Source organism: Hemitrygon akajei, chromosome 5 (genome assembly GCF_048418815.1).
Source record: "Hemitrygon akajei chromosome 5, sHemAka1.3, whole genome shotgun sequence".
In the NCBI taxonomy this organism is placed as follows: domain Eukaryota; kingdom Metazoa; phylum Chordata; class Chondrichthyes; order Myliobatiformes; family Dasyatidae; genus Hemitrygon; species Hemitrygon akajei.
In genome coordinates this window covers 69,990,291-70,010,809 of record NC_133128.1, presented here as the reverse complement: position 1 = coordinate 70,010,809, position 20,519 = coordinate 69,990,291, and the positions used below count along the sequence as shown (strand labels likewise).

Sequence of the window (20,519 nt, the reverse complement as noted above, 5' to 3'; positions counted from 1 at the left end):
AGTGATAGGATTGGGCCGAGCCAGCATGGATTTACCAAGGGCAAATCATGCTTGACTAATCTACTGGAGTTTTTCGAGGATGTAACCAGGAAGTTAGACAAGGGAGATCCAGTGGATGTAGTGTACCTCGATTTTCAGAAGACATTTGATAAGGTCCCACATAGGAGATTGGTGGGTAAAATCAGAGCTCATGGCATTGGGGGGAAGATATTGACATGGATAGAAAACTGGTTGGCAGATAGTAAGCAAAGGGTAACGGTGAATGGGTGTTTCTCGGAATGGCAGGTGGTGACTAGTGGGGTGCCACAGGGCTCGGTATTGGGACCACAGCTGTTTACGATTTACATCAACGATTTAGATGAAGGCATTGGGAATAACATCAGCAAGTTTGCTGATGATACAAAGCTGGGTGGCAGTGTGACATGTGATGAGGATGTTAGGAGAATTCAGGGTGACTTGGATAGGCTGAGTGAGTGGGCAGATACTTGGCAGATGACGTTTAATGTGAATAAGTGTGAGGTTATCCACTTTGGGAGTAAGAACAGGAAGGCAGATTATTATCTGAACGGTGTAGAGTTAGGTAAGGGAGAAATACAAAGAGATCTAGGAGTCCTTGTTCATCAGTCACTGAAGGTGAATGAGCAAGTGCAGCAGGCAGTGAAGAAGGCTAATGGAATGTTGGCCTTTATTACAAAGGGAATTGAGTACAAGAGCAAGGAAATCCTTTTGCATTTGTACAGGGCCCTGGTGAGACCACACCTGGAGTATTGTGTACAGTTTTGGTCTCCAGGGTTAAGGAAGGACATCCTGGCTGTAGAGGAAGTGCAGCGTAGATTCACGAGGTTAATTCCTGGGATGTCCGGACTGTCTTACGCAGAGAGGTTAGAGAGACTGGGCTTGTACACGCTGGAATTAAGGAGATTGAGAGGGCATCTGATTGCAACATATAAGATTATTATGGGATTGGACAAGATAGAGGCAGGAAATATGTTCCAGATGCTGGGAGAGTCCAGTACCAGAGGGCATGGTTTGAGAATAAGGGGTAGGTCATTTAGGACAGAGTTAAGGAAAAACTTCTTCTCCCAGAGAGTTGTGGGGGTCTGGAATGCACTGCCTCGGAAGGCAGTGGAGGCCAATTCTCTGGATGCTTTCAAGAAGGAGCTAGATAGGTATCTTATGGATAGGGGAATCAAGGGATATGGGGTCAAGGCAGTAACTGGGTATTGATAGTAGATGATCAGCCATGATCTCAGAATGGCGGTGCAAGCTCGAAGGGCCGAATGGTCTACTTCTGCACCTATTGTCTATTGTCTATTGTCTAACTTTGTGAGCTGAAGGGCCTGTATTGTGCTGTAGGTTTTCCATGTTTCTATGTTTTTAAATCATTCTTGTGTAGCTTTGGGGTCATTGTTTTGCTGGAAAACAAATCTTCTCCCAAGTCACAGCTCTCTTGCAGAATGTATCAGGATTTCCCTATATTCTGATGCATTCATTTTATTAACTTTTCAACAATTTCATCTAACCGGTTTTTCTCCAGTCAACTTAAGAGTTTGCTGGTACAATATTGCAGCCCCAAATTCCTTTAAAATACAATCTTACCTTCTGGTAATACCCTTCAATCAATTGGGAGTAGCTTCATCACAAACACTGTGGTGCTTCTAAAAGGTGGCTCTCTCATTCAAGGGCACGCGAGTCATGCAATAAATGCTGGATATCCCAACAACACAAGATGATAGAAGTTTTTTTCTCTTTTACCAGAAAGGAATAAATTACTTTCAAAGGTTCACTCTGCACAACTCTATTACAGTTCAGATGAAATTGTTTGGTTTGATTTTCTTCTTGTTTCAAATTTTTGACTTTTGCCCCCATCTTCCCATCTCTTGCAAAAGGGCTGGGGAAAACTTGTCAACGACCAATAACTTCGCCTCATCATTTGTATGAATTCTGTTTATATTACTTAAGACTTAATGAGAGAACATTGATATCTTCCTTTATCTAATTTCTTCAGATTAGAGAAGACATTACCTTAAATTTTTGATCCTAGAAACATAGAAAACCTACAGCACAATACAGGCCCTTCGGCGCACAAAGCTATGCCGAATATGTCCTTATCTGAGAAATTACCTAGGGTTACCCAGAGCCGTCTATTTTTCTGGGCACCATGTACCTGTCCAGGAGTTTCTTAAAAGACCCTATCATATGTGGTTAAGAAGGCATACAATGATTTGTCCTTCATCAACCATGGGATTGAGTTTAAGTGCCGAGAGGTAATGTTGCAGCTATATAGGACCCTGGTCAGACCCCACTTGGAGTACTGTGCTCAATTCTGGTTGCCTCACTACAGGAAGGATGTGGAAGCCATAGAAAGGGTGCAGAGGAGATTTACAAGGATGTTGCCTAGATTGGGGAGCATGCCTTATGAGAATAGGTTCAGTGAACTCGGCCTTTTCTCCTTGGAGCGACGGAGGATGAGAGGTGACCTGATAGAGGTGTACAAAATAATGAGAGGCATTGATTGTGTGGATAGTCAGAGGCTTTTTCCCAGGGTTGAGATGGCTAACACGAGAGGGCAGTTTTAAGGTGCCTGGAAGTAGGTACAGAGGAGATGTCAGGGGTAGGTTTTTTTTTTTTTTTTTTTTTTTTTTTTTTTTTTTTTTAACACAGAGAGTGGTGAGTGCATGGAATGGGCTACCGGCAACGGCGATGGAGGCGGAAACGATAGGGTCTTTTAAAAGACTCCTGGATGGCTACATGGAGCTTAGAAAAATGGAGGGCTATGGGTAAAGCCTAGGTAGTTCTAAGGTAGGGGCATGTTCAGCACAGCTTTGTGGGCCAAAGGGCCTGTATTATGCTGTAGGTTTTCTATGTTTCTACATATCCGATTCCACTACCGTCGCTGACAGCCCATTCCACGTACTCACCATTCTCTGTGTAAGAAAACCTACCCTGATATCGCTTCTGCACCTAAATCCTGATACGCATTTTTAAAATACTATCCTCCTTTAAGTGACCAGAACTATATCAGTCCTAACTATATGTAGTAAAGGAACATTCTCATTTATATTCCAACCCTCTGTTAATGCAGCCTGATATATTATGTTTCTTTGAAACCACACCATTTCCCAGATCAGCCTAGTTCCACTGACCTTTTATGAGCTTCTACATTCAATTACATCCATCACCTATCTGGGAGTTGCAGAGTGCAGAATATCAGATCTTGGTTCGTCAAAGAAATTGATTGCCTTTTGCTACAGAGTCTGAGGGGATATGTGCTAGATTAGTCCAGGTGTTTAATGTATGTTGCCTACAAGCTTAGAACTAATAGAATGAAGATCCAATGGCAATTCAAATATATTTTAATGCAGATGATTGGTCAGTAGCATGTTACAAAAATAACCCTTCAGTACAGAAAGTAATATCAAGGTAGGGATACATGGGTAAGAAAAGGAGAGAAAACAAATTAAAAATGGCACAGTTTAAAGGTGCTTGGAAGTAGGTCCAGAGGACATGTTGGGGTAAGTCTTTTACACAGTGAGTGGTGAGTGTGTGGAATGGGCTGCCAGCGACGGTAGTGGAGGCGGATGCAAATAGGGTCTTTTAAGAGCCTCTTGGATAGGTACATGGAGCTTAGAAAAACAGAGGGCTATGGGTAACCCTAGGTAATTTCAAAAGTAAGTACATGTTCGGCACAGCATTGTGGGCTGAAGAGCCTATATTATGCTGTAGGTTTTCTACGTGTCTATGAAATGGACAAGTAGACAAAGCAACAAAAACAAAAGAACATCCAATTCAGTATAAATAATATTCTTTATAATTAATTACTTATTAAAGAGGTGTTTATGGTCATCTTCAGCCTCTCACTTCAACAGACTGAGGTACCAACCTCTTCAATCAGGCTTCTATCATACCAGTGCCCAAGAAGAATGTGACAATTTGCTTCAATGACTATAGTCCAGTAGCGCTTACATTCACTGTAATGAAGTGCTTCGAGAGATTGGTCATGAAGCATACCAACCATCTCCTGAGTGACCCCGATGGTAGTATTGAGAAGTAGGCATGTCCTAGATGGTGTGGGTCCTTTGTGATGGATGCTTCCTTTTCAAAGAACTGCTCCTTGAAGATGTTCTCAAAGGTGGGGTGGCTGAGCCTGGTGGTGCTGGTTGAGTCTACAACTCTCTGCAGCCTCTTGCAATCCTGTGCACCGGAGCCCATGATACAACCAGGCCATGCTCTCTTCTCACCACTACCATGAGGCATATCTATCAAAATCTGCAAGAGTGCTTGGTGACATACCAAATCTTCTCAAGCTCCTAACAAAGTAGAGCCACTGGAGTGCCTTCTTTGTGATTGCATCAATGTGTTTGCCCAGGGTAGATCGTTGATGCACAGGACTTTGAAGCTGCTCACTCTTTAAACCAGTGACCCGCCACTGAGGGCCAGAGTGTGTTCACTTGACTTGGTTTGGGAAAATCAGGTTGGTGCTGGATCCCAAAAGAGAGAATTTGTAGAATGCATATGAGATGGCTTTCTGGAGCAGTTCATGATTGAGCTATTCTGGATTGGGAGTTGTGCAAAGTGCGAGATTTGACTTGGGAGCTCAAGGTAAAGGAACCCATAGGAGGGGGTGATCATAAAATGATAGAATTCACCCTGCAATTGGAGATGGAGAAGCTAAAGTCAGATGTATTAGTATTACAATGGAGTAAAGAAAAATATATAGGCATGAGTGAGGAGCTGGCCAAAGTTGATTGGAAGGGAACATTAGCAGGGTTGATGGCAGAACAACAAACACTGGAGTTTCTGGGAACATCCAGGACTATGAGGGGTGATTGATAAGTTTGTGGCCTAAGGTCCATTTTCTCAGACAGTGCTTACTTGCAATTTTCAATTATCTGAAACAGAAATACCACAAAAGTCATTAACTTCAAACTTTCTGCATAATCACTCAAAGAGTTGATCTGCATGTGCATGTAACGAGAGCTGTATAGCTCATCTCCTTCTATCTTAGGCCACGAACTTATCAATCATCCCTTGTACACAGGATTGATATATCCCAAAGAGAAGTATTCTAAAGGCAGGATGACACAACTGTGCTTGACAAAGCCAACAGAAAACCTAAAGAGAGGGCATGATTATCACTCTGTTATGAGCAAAAAAATTAGTAGGATTTTGCTGGTGGCTGGGTCATTGCTTTGCTGCTGCGTATACATGGGGGGGTACTTTGGGGTTCTAACATTTAACTGTCATTCATTCTCTGGGGCACCCTTCTGTTTTTGTGGATTTTGCAAAGAAGAAGAATTTCAGGATGTATATTGTATACATTTTTCTGACTCTAAATGTACCTGTTGAAACCTATTGAGTTAGCCTGACATCAGTGTTGAAGTTGATCGTTAAGGATGAGGTCTTGCCTGACAAATCTGTTGGAATTCTTTGAGGAATTAACAAGCAGGATATACAACGGAGATTCAGCGGAAGTTGTGTGCTTGTATGTTCAGAAGGCCTTTGACAAGCTGCCACACATGAAGCTGCTTAACGAGGCAAGTGCCCATGGTATCACAGGGAAGACACTAGTATGCATAAAGGATTGGCTGATTAGTGGGAGACAAAGACTAAGAATAAAGGGAGCCTTTTCTGGGTGGCTGTGAATAGTGGAGTTCTGCAGGGACTGGTGTTGGGACTGCTACTTTGCATGTTATATATCAATAATTTGGATGGCAGAATTGATGGCTTTGTGGCCAAGTTTATGGATTGGTGGAGGGGCAGGTAGTGTTGTAGAAGCAGGGAGATGGCAGAAGGAAAATGGGCAAAGAAGTGGCAGTGTCAGGAAGTGTAGGGTCATGCACTTCGGTGGAAGGAATAAAAGTGTAGCCTAAAGTGGGGAGAAAACTTCAAAATCTGAGGTACAAAGGGACTTCGGAGTCCTCATGCAGGTTTCCTGAAGATTAACTTGTAGGTTCAGTTGGTGATGAGGAAGGCAAATGTAATGTTAGTGTTCATTTTGAGAGGACTAGAATATAAAAGCAAGCATGTAATGCTGAGGTCTTATGAAGTACTGGTGAGGCCTCATTTTAAGTATTGTGAGCAGTTTTGGGCCCCTTATCTAAGATAGAATGGGCTGATACTGGAAAGAGTCCAGAGGAGGTTCACAAGCATGATTCTGGGAATGAAAAGATTATTGTATGAAGAGGCTTTGATGGCTCTGGATCAATACTTGCTGGAATTTGAAAGAATGAAGGGGGGATCTCTTTGAAACGTTTCAAATGTTGAAATGCCTAGATCGAGTGGATGTGGAGAGAATGCTTCCTATAATGGAGGAGTCTAGGACCAGAGGGCACAGCCTCAGGATAGAGGGATGTCCATTTAGAATGAACGTCAGGAGGAATTTCCTTAGCCAGAAGGTGCTTAATCTGTGGAATGCATTGCAACATGTGGCTGTGGTGGCCAGGTGTACTTAAAGTGGAGGTTGATAGATTAGTCAGGGTGTGAGAGGTTACTGAGAGAAGGCAGGAGAATGGGATTGAGAGGGAAATGGATGATGAAATGGTGGGGGAGACGTGAAAGGCCAAGTGGACTAATTCTGCTCCTGTGTCTTATGGATGTCTGGTCTTATGACCTCCCCTCCTGGAATTCCACAATGACCAAAGTGAAGATGCAGAAGTTGTTTTAGAGGGAACAGTCATGTGTATAATGAGGTTATGGAAAGATTTTAAGTTCACGGTGTTGAAGGACAGGTCACTGCTGCAGCTCAGTGTGGACTGGCGTGAAAAATGATTGGGAAGTGGGACAGGTGGCTGAGCTTTGAAGTTGTTTCAATACAGAGAATCCAAATGGAGAGGGGATTGCAAAATGGTGCACTGAGCATCGTGAACCAGATGTAAAGGATTATAACAGGAGTTTTGAAACAGATGGACACTGGAACTGGAAGTATTTTATGTGTGAGGATGCTGGAGAAGAAAGGGGGGATAGAATTAGGTTATAAAATGGAAAATATCTATAAAACCAAACAATTCCTTTACAATTTAAGACCTAAAGTCACATAATAATCTGCAACAAAAGGCAGAAGGACGAATTCTCCAAAGCTGTTTTGCCTGTGGCTTTGAACATAACCATTACAGATCAGATTTTCTGTCCTCTGTTCCAATTTATAGTAATGAATCAAAGTCTCAAGAGAAACCAATGCGTATGTTGCACTGGTTTCTCTCAGAGCACAGAACATTTAAAGGGCAGGCATCTGTGTACGCTGCTTTCCGAAAACATGGCTGTCCCCTGCTATTTCACATCCAGCACTGCAGCCTGACAGCTTTACATTCACCATTCTCTGCAAAGACTGGACAATTCGGTCTTCTAAAGGCAGTGGAAGGGAAGAATGCTTTATGATTAATTCATCATGGTGGTCAAACCTGACAGTTCTGCTTACCTGATGTGGAACATCTAGCGGTCAAATGTCATCCATTTTATCTGCCGAGGGAGTTTTCCACCATCAAACTGGTCGCAGTGTACATTCCGCTTCAGGCCAATGTAATCAGCAGACACAAAACTGTGCACACTGATGCCTTCCATATCGTTGTGGGTTATTTCAACCAGGCCAGCTTGAACAAGTCTCTGAATAACTACCACCAACACATCACCTGTTCTACCAAAGAAACCTACACACTTGACCACTGTTATATCACCATCAAGAATGCTCACTGTGCCATCCCACACCAAACTCTGGGAAGTCTGATCAGCTGGCTGTACTTCTATTCCCAGTATACAGACCGAGACCAAAGACAGCAGCACTCGAGGTGAGGATCAAGAGAGGCAGAGGAGTGCTACGAGTCAGTGGACTGGACAATATTCAGGGATTCATCTTTGAGTCTGAATGAACACGCCACAGTCGTCTCTGGTTTCATCAAGACCTGTGTGGACGAGTGAAAGCCTTCAAGAACATACTGGACATACCCAAAACAAAAGCGGATTGAGGAACCAGGAGATTTGTAGCCTGTTGAGGTCTTAGATCTGTGGCATTCAAGACCGGTGATCCTGAACCATACAAAAAGTCCAGGTACAACCTACGGAGGGCTATTTTAAGGGTGCAAAACAATTCCAGTTGCAGTTAGAGAGAGAATCAGATGGGTAGCAGCTCTGGCAGGGTTTGCAGGCCATCACTTCCTACAAAGTGAAGTCTAACATCATGAGCAGCTGTAATGTTTGACTCCCAGGAGAGCCCAACACCTTTTATGCATGCTTTGAAAGAGAGAATAAAGCTATTCCTGTGTGAATCCCTGCAGCATCTGGTGATCCTGCGATTGCTGTCCCAGAAGCCAACGTCAGAACACCCTTCAAGAGGGTGAACCCTTGTAAGGAGTCAGGCTCTGATGGTGTACCTGGTAGATCTCTGAAAATCTGTTCCAACCAGCTGGAGAGAGTCTTCAATCTCTCACTGCCGCAGTCAGAGGTTTCCACCTGCTTCAGAAAGGTGATCATCATACCAGTTCCCAAGAAGATCAGGGTGAGCTGCCTCAATGATTATTGTCCAGTGGCACTCACATCTACTGTGGAAAAAGTGCCATCACAGGTCGATCATGGCTAGAATCAATTTCTGCTTAAGCAAGGACCTGGACCCACTGCAATTTGCCTATCACCACAATTGGTCTACAGCAGATGCAAACCCATGGGCTCGCCACTTGGCCTTTGATCACCTGGACAATAGTAATACCCATGCTCAGCATTCGACATGATCATACCCTCATTTCTAATCAACAGCTCAAAATGAGGGCCTCTTTAATTTCCTCTGCAACTGAATTCTTGATTTCCTCACTGGGAGCCCCATAGTCTGTGCCTATTGGAAATAACACCTCCTCCACACTGACAGTCAACACTGGTGCTCCTCAAGAATGATTGCATAGGCCACTGCTCTACTCTCTCTGCACTCACGATTGTGTGGCTAGGCACAGTTCGAATGCCATCTATGGATCTGCCGACAACACAGCTACTGTTGACATTATTTCAGGTGGTGATGAGGAAGCTTACAGGAGTAAGATAGATCAGCTGGTTGAGTGGTGTTGAAGCAATGATCTTCCACTCAAACCCAGTAAGACTAAGGAATTGATTGCGGACTTCAGGGAACACACACCAGTCCTCATCAAGGGATCAGCAGTTTCAAGTTCCAGGATCTCAATATCTCTTAAGATCTATCCTGTGCCCAACACATTGATGAAATTACAAAAAAAGGCACGGCAGCGGCTAGATTTCATTAGGAGCTCAAGGAAAATTGGTATTTCACCAAAGACACTCACAAGTTTCTACAGAGGTTCATGGAGAGCATTCTAAATGGTTGCAACACCGTGCAGTATGGAGGAGCTACTACACAGGATTGGAAAATGCTGCAGAGGATTGACAACCCAGCCATCTTCATCATGGACACTAGCTTCTCCAGCATCCAGGAAGCCTTCAAAAGACGAAGCTTCAAAAAGGCAGCTTTCATCATTAAGGACCCTATCACCCGGACATGCCCCCTTGCCACTGCTACCATCAAGGAGGAGGTAGAGGAGCATAAGAACACATGCTCAAAGTTTTAAGAACAGCTTCTTCACCTCCGCCATCAGATTTCTGAATGGACAATGAACTCATAAACACTATCTCTTTTTACACTACTTACTTAATTTGTTCTGCTGAAGGGTCTTGGCCTGAAACATTGACTGTACTCTTTTCCATAGATACTGCCTGGCCTGCTAAGTTCCTTCAGCATTTTGTGTGTGTTCCTTGGATTTCCAGCATCTGCAGATTTTCTCTTGTTTGTTACTTAATTTAATTTTCTTTTTTTAAATGCAGTACACTTCTTGTAACTTATAGATTTTATTGTTATGTACAGTATTGCAATGTACTGGGGCCGCAAAACAACAAATTTCACTACTTATGCCAGTGATATTAAACCCAATTCTGATTTTGATTCTCAATTTAGGAAGAACATGGCTATGATTTTAAAATGCACTGGCATGTTCTGTTAATTATTATCTAAATGAATATTATCAATTGGTGCATAATTGCATGCAATACTTAGCTTTGTTGATGTGTGATATCTTTGTTAACCTGTGATATCTTTGTGATTTGAAGGAAACTGTGCTTGTGTAACATCACCCCTACAGCTTTCACAAAATGTGCTCTGAGAGCGTAGGAGAGTTTACACTGGTAATCATTTCTTAACAACAGGTGCAGTGGAAGTCTTAAATTTAGTTACTCTGCAGGGACTGACAGTTTCCTGGGTATAAACAATGCATAAATCTTTAACAGTGGATTAACTAGGTCTATGCAACGCGTACTCACACACAGTGCAACAGTACTTGATTACTGTCACTTGTATGGGGCAGGTTTGTATTAAATTATAGTACTCCTAATAAATTGATGTATTCATGTACTATTGTTCATTTAAGAATTACTGCCTTCAATAAAGAATTCTATTTAACAATATACTTCGGTTTAGTTGATCATACAAATTAATTAGCCTGAGTGTCGTTTATAAATTTCCTCCGCATGCAACCACCAAATTAATGTGTCTTGGTACCAATCAGCCAATATCTGTATATTGTCTAGGTCTTGCTGCCTGAAGGCATGGACTGCTTCATTTGCTAAGGAGTTTTAAATAGAATTGTACAATCATTTCGTGAGCATTCCCACTTCTGACCTCACGATTGAAGAACACTCACTGTTGAAGCAGTTGAAGATAGCGAGATGAAGGACACTGGCCTGAGGACCTTCAGCACTGAAGTATTGAGGATACATAGGACCATAGAACATTACAGCACAGAAACAGGCCTTTTAGCCCTTCTTGGCTGTGCCGAACCATTGTGCACTTTTGACAAGTGCATCTTAATGCCACACTCATTCAAATACTGCCTTGATGGCAAAGCCAGTCACTCCCATCTCATCCCAAATACAGGAATGTTCAATACCGTCACTGAAGACATTTAGGCACTGATTAATGTTCTAGGTGCCACTAACACTGAGGGAGTCACTATATCAACACAATGAATACAGCCTCAGAGTGCAAACCAAAAACACAACAACCACTTCATCTCTGTCTGTTCAAATGAATAAGAATAGCCATAAATATTGCAAAATGACAAGTTTAATATCCACATTTAGTAACACATTTGAGTGAAGGGAGTGATAGCTGGACATGTGGTGCATACAGATGTTATACAAGGATCCCAGTAGAGCTCAGAGTGTTTTCTTCCTTTGCTTTATATTAAATAAAATATGAAGATCAGCACCTGGTATTTTAAGCAATTGTTTTATATGGCTTGCAAGCCATTCCACATAGGCTTTCTGAATTTACTTACAGTGCATCATAAGCATGAAAGTCACCAGGTATCACAGGATTTTCTACAAAATGGACAGGAAATCTTGGTAGGATGTAAGGGTAAGACAAGGGAACACACACCAGTCCTCATAGAAGATTCAGAAGTGGAAAGAGTGAACAACCTCAAGTTCCTGGGTGTCAATATCTCTGAGGAACTAACCTGGACTGAACATATTGATGCAGCTACCAAGTAGGCATGACAGTGGCTATATTTCATTAGGAGTTTGAGAAGAACTGGTATATCACTTAAAGTACTTGAAAATTTCTATAAATGTACTGTGGAGGGCATTCTAATTGGCTGCATCACCGCCTAGTGTGGGGTTGGGGGCGGCTACTGCACAGGATCAAAGTAAGCTGCAGAGCATTGTAAACTTAGTCAGCTCCATCATAAGCACTCGTGTCCGCAGTATCCAGGACATCTTCAAGGAGCAATGCCTTAGAAAGGTGGTGACCGTCATTAAGGACACCATCACTTAGATCAAGCCTTGTTCTCATTGCTGCCATCAGGGAGGAAGTATAGAAGCCTGAAGGCACACACTTACTGATTTTGGAACAGCTTCTTCTCCTTTGCCATCCAATTTCTGAATGGATATTGAGCCCATGAACACTACCTCGCTACTTCATTAGATTTCTATTTTGGCACTACTTATTTAATTATTTTACACACACACACACACACACACACACACACACACACACACACACACACACACACACACACACACACACACACACACACACACACACACACACACACACACACACACACACACACACACACACACACACACACACACACACACACACACACACACACACACACACACACACCTCTGCATACTGTAATTCACAGGGTTTTTTTACTCTTTTTTTGCATTGAACTGCTGCCAGCAAGTTAACAAATTTCACAACACATTCCTGATTCTGATTCTGAAAAGCCCTAGATTTTCTACTACATGAATTCTTTGCATGATGTTCTGTTCCTGGAATAAGAGTTCTCTTACTATAATAAAAAAAAACTAGTGATGTATCTTTACAGCCCAGATGTTATCAATAGACTAACAATATTCTTTTTTAAAACGCTGTTAGTGGGTTATTTTATGGACTAAATAACCAATTCATAAGACATATAACTCTCCATGTTTTAACTGCAGAGGATTATCATACAAATGTTCCAAAAATCAGTTTGCTCCTATCTTGAGCAGTAATTTCTATTCACCATAATCAGAGATCTGTACCATGTTCTGATTACTTCAGACAAGTTATGATCACAAAGAGCCACCAAGTTATTAATCAAGGCAGCAATTAAACTAAACAGCAAACCGCAGAGCTAACTACAGGAATAATTAAGTTCAATTTCTTTTACTCAGTGATTTAAAAAAATAATAAGACAAATTCCTGAAGCCATGAGTCCCAGTTAATATCAGAATCCCTGTTTGCAACTTATGAACAATAGGTTGGTAAAAAGGGATTTAAATATTTATGAAGTACATTTGGATCTGTACAGTATCATTTGCATGGCCACACAGAGGCTGCCTGTGGTAAGGCTGTAGAGAGAAGAAGAATCCTACCTTAAAGAAAGTCATTGTGGATCCATCCCTGACAGCACCATATTCTATTTTGGTTTGCTTTGCCAAGTCATCCGCAGAGTCTATGGGGGAATCCATTCTTTCCACAGTTAGAAAGGCAGCCAAGTTGGCAGTGTATGAAGAGATTATAATTAATGTAAAAAACCACCAGATTCCACCCACTATTCTTGTGGAGAGGGCTTTGGGCATCAGTTCTGATCCTGTTACAACAGTAGCAATAGGGAAATATTATTAAGTTCAGGGATTGAAGGTTTCTAGACAGACAAACACTAAACCATCCACGAACAAAGAAAGAGAATCCACAGCTTATGTAAAACATGATGGGCCAGGCAGCACAGGACAAAATCTGTTTAAATACTCAAAATACTGAAGTGATCAATACTATCACTAAAGACAATTCAGCACTAGTTTAAAAGAGACCTTACATCACATTATACTGCTGTGTGGCATTGAAAGATATGCGATTCCACAGGACGATACCAGGATTGTTGAGGTGAGGTTATGAAATGCTTAGGATACTGGGCACTACTTGGACAACAGTAGAGGTGATTAGTTTGAAAATTAAGAGAAAATTCAGGGAGTTAACAATAGCCCATTAACTCAAAGTGAAGAGGGACAATACAAAAATGTGTTTTCATAGAGAGGCCTGAATGCTTGTTATATAATGAAACCACTGAAGCAAGTAAAATTTAGAAGTGTAGTTCAAGCAGAGCGAGTCACAGGGCATTGAGAATTGGGGAACAGAGCTTAATTCTGCTTTACTTTTGAAAAGAGTTTATACAGATATGATGGTTTAAAAGGTTTCATATGTTATAAATTACAATAGTTCCAAGGCAAAGTTCAACATGGGAAATGGAAGTAAATGAATATAAAAATGGGTGATCAATTTTAAATATTTGGGAAAACCATCAAGTTAAGTACTGGTTGGGCAGCTCTATTTCAGACAACTGAACTTTTAGTTTCTTTACTCCAGCTTCATCATAAGTTTTACAATATAACATAAATAAGAAAGCACAAGACAGAGACTGGATGAATTTTAGCAGCTTCATCTGCACAAATAATAAACACAGAAAGGTAAAAAAATACAGAGATATTTAGAACGGAAAGAAGGGAAATAGACACTTCATTCACTGAATCAAACAAAGCAGGAATATTATTGCATCTTCAAAACAGTGGGCTAAGGGTTAATTTCTATTTTAAAACAAAAAGATACATTAAGCACCTTCTCAGAAAGGCCAATTCAGTCCTAAACAATTCTAAGGCATACAGATGAGAGAATACTCTGGCCAGTCATTACCTATACTCAATGGCCGTGCATGTACTTACCCTATGAAACAGACAATTTACTCTTTCTCATTGCCTCCTCTCCAAATTTTATTTTGTTCCCCTGACTCTTGCTGAGATCCAGATCACAGGCTGCTGAGAGATTCCCTGTACTTTTCCCAAGTGTCAATCCTCATGTGCAGATATAGTCAGTAGACAATTGGAACACCATTAGAATTCAATGCCAATATAAAGATTTGCACATTTCCCAGCTGGAGGCAATGGCTAGTGATCACTGTGGGAATTCTCACCAATTATTCAATCCTCTTGCCCAGAAATACCAGGACCAAATAGCACACTCTTGCTAATGGCACTAATGAGATTAGCTAGTTCCAAACAGATCAAATCTTCCTGTTCTGTGGGGTGCAGTAACTCCTGAGGACATTATGTTGAAAACTAATTATAATCCGTGCTTCGTCGAGCACCTCTGCTCCATCCACCAAAAGCAAAACTTCCCAGTGGCCAAACATTTTAATTCCCATTCCTGTTCCGACATGTCAGTCCATGGTCTCTTGTGCCAAAATGAGGCCAACCTGAGATGGAGAAGCACGATCTCATATTCAATCTGGGTAGCCTCCAACCTGATGGCCTGAACATTGATTTCTCCTCTTGCTTAAAAAAATTCCCTCCCCTCCCCTCTTCTTCTATTCCCCACTTGCCTATCACTGCCTCCTGATGCCCTTTCTCCTATGGTCCACTCTCTTCTCCTATCAGATTCCTTCCTCTCCAGCTCCTTATCTTTCCTACCCACCAGGTTTCACCTATCACCTTCCATCCATCTTCCTTCCCCTCCCCCCACTTTTTATTCCAGCATCATCCCCCTTCCCTTCCAGTCCTGAAGAAGGGTCTTGGCCCAAAACATTGACTGTTCATTCATTTCCATAAATGCTGAGTTCCTCCAGCATTTTATGTGTGTTGCTTTGGATTTCCAGCATCTAGATCTTCTCGTGTTTATAATCAGCGATTGTCCAGAAGCTTCACGTTTGCATTAACAAGACAAACAACAGCACCTCTCTTGGCCCTAATCATATAATTCCATAAACATACATACCATATTCTCCCATTTAAACAGAAATACCCATTACAGTTAAAATTAACAGGACATGTTAGTAAACCAGACAACCTGAACAACAGGGAGCTGAAATAATGGCTTCAAACTATAACAACCTGCTCCAGTGGACTACAGTAAACCAGCAGTAAACAGAGGATTCATAATTGAGTCCAAGTTGCACATGACTCGACACAGCAGAAAGTGGTCTGGGGCAAAGCTTTTACACTTCCAATTTTGCTTAATAGCTTAAATTTTGATTGGATGAATTTACAGATTGGATAAGTTTATAGGCTATATATAAAAGGCTATTGTAATCCTCAATTTGGATTGATTAATAAAAATAGAACATGTAAAATGCAAGCGTTATGCATCATTGTTGGATTTATTACCTTGGTATTTGATTCAGTGTTAAAGAGTCAGACAGCACTCATATTTGGTAATCCACAATAGTCAAAGAAAGCATTATATGATTATACCTACTCCGAAACATACTTTCAGATTTTGATGGTTGCCATTTTGTTTAAGATTATAAACTGAATGATTAAAAACTTTCTTCTCTCACCTTAGGAAGATTTTGAAGGTGCAACATCATCATGGATTTTTACATGGTTATCTGATACACTTAGTACTGAGATTGTTTCCTTTTATTCTCACCAAATACATTTGATTTAAGATGATTAATGCAAAAATTCATCCCATTTGACAGTTTATTGGCATGCCTGAATTCTAGTTGAGTCAGCAAATTAAAATTTAATTAGGGTAAAATCTGCTTAGAGACAATACTTGCTGAAGTCTCTTTAGTGCCTTAGGGCAGACATGACAGCCAATCCTGATCCAGACTTTGCACATGGGCTGTAGGAAAGAGAAACTCTGATCATCACATTAAAAAAAATCAAACAGATGGCTCTCACGCAAATATCACAGATTTTCCACACAGATGTTGGCATTCGACGAGTTTTTTGTAGCTCTTAGTAGAAACTAAGCTTTTGTCTGCAAGTACCACAAGTTTGTATGTGCAAACATTTGCTTAAGGTTCTCTTTAAAAAATAGAGCAGAGCCTGATTGGGGCTGACTGTCATGTATCCAAGGTAATGGCAACTATCAGACACGACATCCCACAGTTTGTTGTGGGTGATGGTAAACTCCAGCTTGCTTGCCATGAGTGCCTGGTATACATGCAGTTTACCAACCACCATTGTGAATAGAGAATAAAACTAACTTTCATCAGCACTCATACACATCCAACCATCACAAACACACAAGTGCTATACTGTAAAACCCGAGGAGAGTATTTGCTGAATTCAGCTTTGGCAGGTAACAGTGTCTAAAAACATAGCCTGCTCTCTATCCCAGTAAGGATTATTAGCTTGTGGCATTTGAAGTATCATTAAGTGAGTAGTAATTTGTAGGTAGTTAAATTAGTTATCTGTTGTTATTGGAGATTTATTCAGAAACCATGAAAACAATTTTGTCAGTGAAATATAACATTGTTATATTTACAGACACAAGAGATTCTGTACATGCTGGAAATCTTGAGCAACACACACAAGGTGTTGGAGGAACTCACTAAGTCAGGCAACGTCTATAGACAGAACTAAACAGTTGACGTTTTGGACCAAAAGGTTGGCTGCTTATTTCTCCCCATAGACGCTGCCTGACCTGCTGAGTTCCTCCACCACTTTGTGTGTGTTGCTCACAGTTACATTCAGTACTTTTTGTTGAATTTCATCATGGAGTATCAAAATAATATTCCCATTTAATGCATCAGCCTAATTTATTTAAATCTTATGCATCTGTTTTCACTTCTAAAATTAGATTTTTTAATTCAGGAATTCTGATGAAGAGTTGACTCTGAAAACCTTAAAACATTTTTTTCTCTACAGGAGTTGCAATGTTGTTGTATAATTTTTTCTTAAATATTGGATATTGGGGATTAAATATGATTTATTCACTGACACACCCAGGTTTATTTTCTTGGCTGCACTTCCTAATTAAGATAGACTATTATTTATTTGTGTCACCTGGCTTGAGCTTATTATCCCCAAGGTTTCTGTTGATCTTAACTAGACAAAGCTGCAGTCCCCACCACCCACAGGAAAGAAGTGTTAATGTGATTTGAACAGGAGATCACAACTATGATGCTTTTTATAACAAAATTTCATATCTAGTAAAACTGAGAGTTCCAAACCTATAAAATAACCTACAATAGTGGTTGCACATCCTTGTAATTTTAGAGCCTTGCTTATTGCATATGTTTTGCACATAATGCAATCATACAATAGTTATAGTAGTTTTTAGGCATATGTTATTTAAAATAGCACATTTTGGCAGAAGCAGAGCAGAATTTCCTCAGAGAAAAAAACCTATGTATGCAAGTATCTAAATTTTCTGGATCTCTTATCATTTCACCTATCATGTTTGGTCAACATTCATCCAAATTCAATCCATAAAATAGCATGTTTCACATATATTAAAACTTTAGTTCTATCCATGTCAAATTATAGCCCTGTTTAAAACTTGACCTGTTGAAACTCTGTTGTAGAAAATGAGGCTCAAATATAGAGGAATCTTGGCAGGGAGTTAAAATATGAAATTTATACATCAGGTGGTAGAGTTCATTCAGATTACTACACCAAATGACCACATTATGTTTTATAAATACTTAGGTCCACTAACCTCTGGCAAAACAGCTGTATGTCTTCTGTTTATTGCATTTTCAGCTTTCAGTCTTAATCATCCTAAGACACAAATTCCTTTGTTATTTTTTGTAGCTTCTTATACCTTTGTGCCACCCAACGTATACTTTCTGTACTGTTTAGAATTATTCTTTTTAATCCCTGCTAGGTTTTACAGTATGAAGCATAATTGCAGAGGGTGGAGCTTACCAGGCACAAAGGCCCCCAGCACACTGTGGGATGTGTGTAGGAATGACATGTGACCTATGTACCTTGCTGCATGAGAGCTCCAACTCCAAACCAGAAACTATTTAGTAAAGTAAAATTGTTTTCCACTACATCCGAGTCAGGATTGCAAGGATGTGGATTGTACCATTCGTATGGTGTAAACCTGTGGTAATTAACAGAAATAGTCTTCAAATTTCGGATGAATGCACAGTGCACCAGCAAACCTGTCAACCATCCAACTGTGCTGAAAAAAAATCAACAAATGGATTAGTTGCCATTGAAATACTCAAAAGTGACATTGTTCATTAATAGATCTGAATAGATTTATGGCTGTATTTAATTTGCAACTGTGGTGTAGTGTTTAACTCTGAGAATAGAGGTCAGCAAGTATTCCCAGTAGCTTTTGCCCTCAAGTATTCTGTAATAGTTGCTCAAGGCTCCAGTAGAACTATTAAGGGAAAGGTCATTTGGAGCATTGCTTTCAGATTCAAAGTGCTTCTGTGAGTGACATTCAGAGTGTAGAATGTTGTGAGGTAGAAACATTGAAGTTTCGAGCAGGAGTAGACCACTCTACCCTTTCAGGCTGTTCTACCATCCAATGTCATCACAGCACAGATTCCAATCTATATTCACAATGCAACAGCACATTAAATGCCATGTTAAATCTCTGTTAAATTAACAAACATATTAGTGTTGTGTTATCCAGGTTTCAGTGAGCTTGCTGCAAAAGTATGCCCTATTCTGAAATGGACATGCAAAATTGCCAACTTCATGATCTAAAAAGTATGTAAATTTTAGTTTATTGTCACTAAATTTTCCAAAAATTCAAAGCACTGAAAATGCTTAGTTTGTAAAAAGGCTTTAATTTGTAAAATATACAAAACTACCTTGCCTACATATCAGTACAATTCAGTTCACTTCTGGTGCAAATTGCACCCTTTGGGAAATTAGAATTGGCACAATTCACCCAGTTTCCCCAGTGTCATACTTATGTGAAAATGTCGTTGACATGCATCATACTAATTTATCCAATAATGATCGAAATTGGTGCATGTTTCACTCACTGCTGTTTTATTCCCTCATGTGCCTACCCTATTATACAACAGGTAAGTACTGTGAATCTGACAGGCCACAGGAACTTTTCACTGCAGAGATCACTTTGCCAGATCACTCTGCATTAAGATTCTGCGCCTCACTATGATTGACAAGAGATTCAGGAAGGCAGCTAAACCTAAGATGCAGGACACAGGTAACTGGGTGACCGTCAGGAGACAGACAGCCTGTGCCCATTCCCCTCAGTAATAAGTATATTGTTTTGGATACTGCTGCGAGGATGATTTAGCAGAGGAAAGCCACAGCAATGTGGCCTCTGGCACTGAGTCTGGCTCTGTTTGGAAGGAAGGTTGGGGGTGGGGAGGGGGGGGGGGGGAGAGGCGAGCTGTAGTTATAGAGAATTCATTGCTTTGGGAAACTAGACTGGAGGCTCTGTGGACAAGACAATATTCCCAATTGGTACGTTGCCTCCCAGGTGCCAAGGTTAGGGTTGTCTTGGATTGAATCCGTAGTATTCTTAAGGGGAAGGTGAGCAAACAAAGGTCGTGGTCCATGTCAGTACCAATGACATAGGCAGGAAAGGTGATGAGTCCTGGCAAAGTGAGTTCAGGGAGTTGGGTGTTAAGTTAAAGGAAAGGACCTCCAGGGTGGTGATCACACGATTGCTACCTACACCACGGGCCACTGAAGCTAGAAATTATACAGGTTAACATGTGGCTGAGAAAATGGTGCAGGGTGAAATGCTTCAGACTTTTGAATCACTGGGTCCTCTTCCAGGTAAGATGGCACCTGTACAAACACCTACACCAGAACCAAAAGGAGACTAATATCCTTGTGGGATAGTTTGCTAGTGCTGCACTCTGGTGGGGGGGGGGGGGGGGTAGATTCAACTAGAATTACAGGGGATGCAAAAAAAAGCTAGTAGAGTGGTTGTAGGGAAAGAAGATGTTAAACTTACATACTAAGTCAGGAACTGAAAGGTTGAGCATGTTTGAACTAATGTTCTAAGTTGCGTCTATTTTAACGCGAGGAGTACTGTAGGTAAGGCTGATGAGCTTACAGCTTGGATTGCACATGGAATTATGACATTGTGACCATTAATGAGACTTAGCTGTAGGAAGGGTTGGACTGGCAGCTCAATGTTCTAGAGTTTCGTTGGTTTGGGTATGTTAGAAGAGGAGGTATTAAAGGGGCAGGGGTGCATTACATGTCTGGGAAAATGTCGTGGCAGTGTTCAGACAGGAGAGACTGGAGGGTTT

At 40.9% G+C, this 20,519-nt stretch overlaps 1 protein-coding gene across 6 annotated transcripts in view; it reads right to left on the bottom strand.

The window, feature by feature from the left end:
• grik1a (glutamate receptor, ionotropic, kainate 1a) overlaps window positions 1–20,519 on the bottom strand; it is a 363,004-nt gene that overhangs the window by 40,716 nt on the left and 301,769 nt on the right. For all 6 annotated transcript variants that reach the window (XM_073045690.1, XM_073045693.1, XM_073045692.1 and 3 more), the window contains 2 exons: window positions 18,252–18,370; window positions 12,913–13,130 (listed from right to left, as the gene is read on the bottom strand). In XM_073045690.1, coding sequence (XP_072901791.1) covers window positions 12,913–13,130; window positions 18,252–18,370 — 337 coding nt within the window. The remainder of the gene's footprint in view (window positions 1–12,912; window positions 13,131–18,251; window positions 18,371–20,519) is intronic.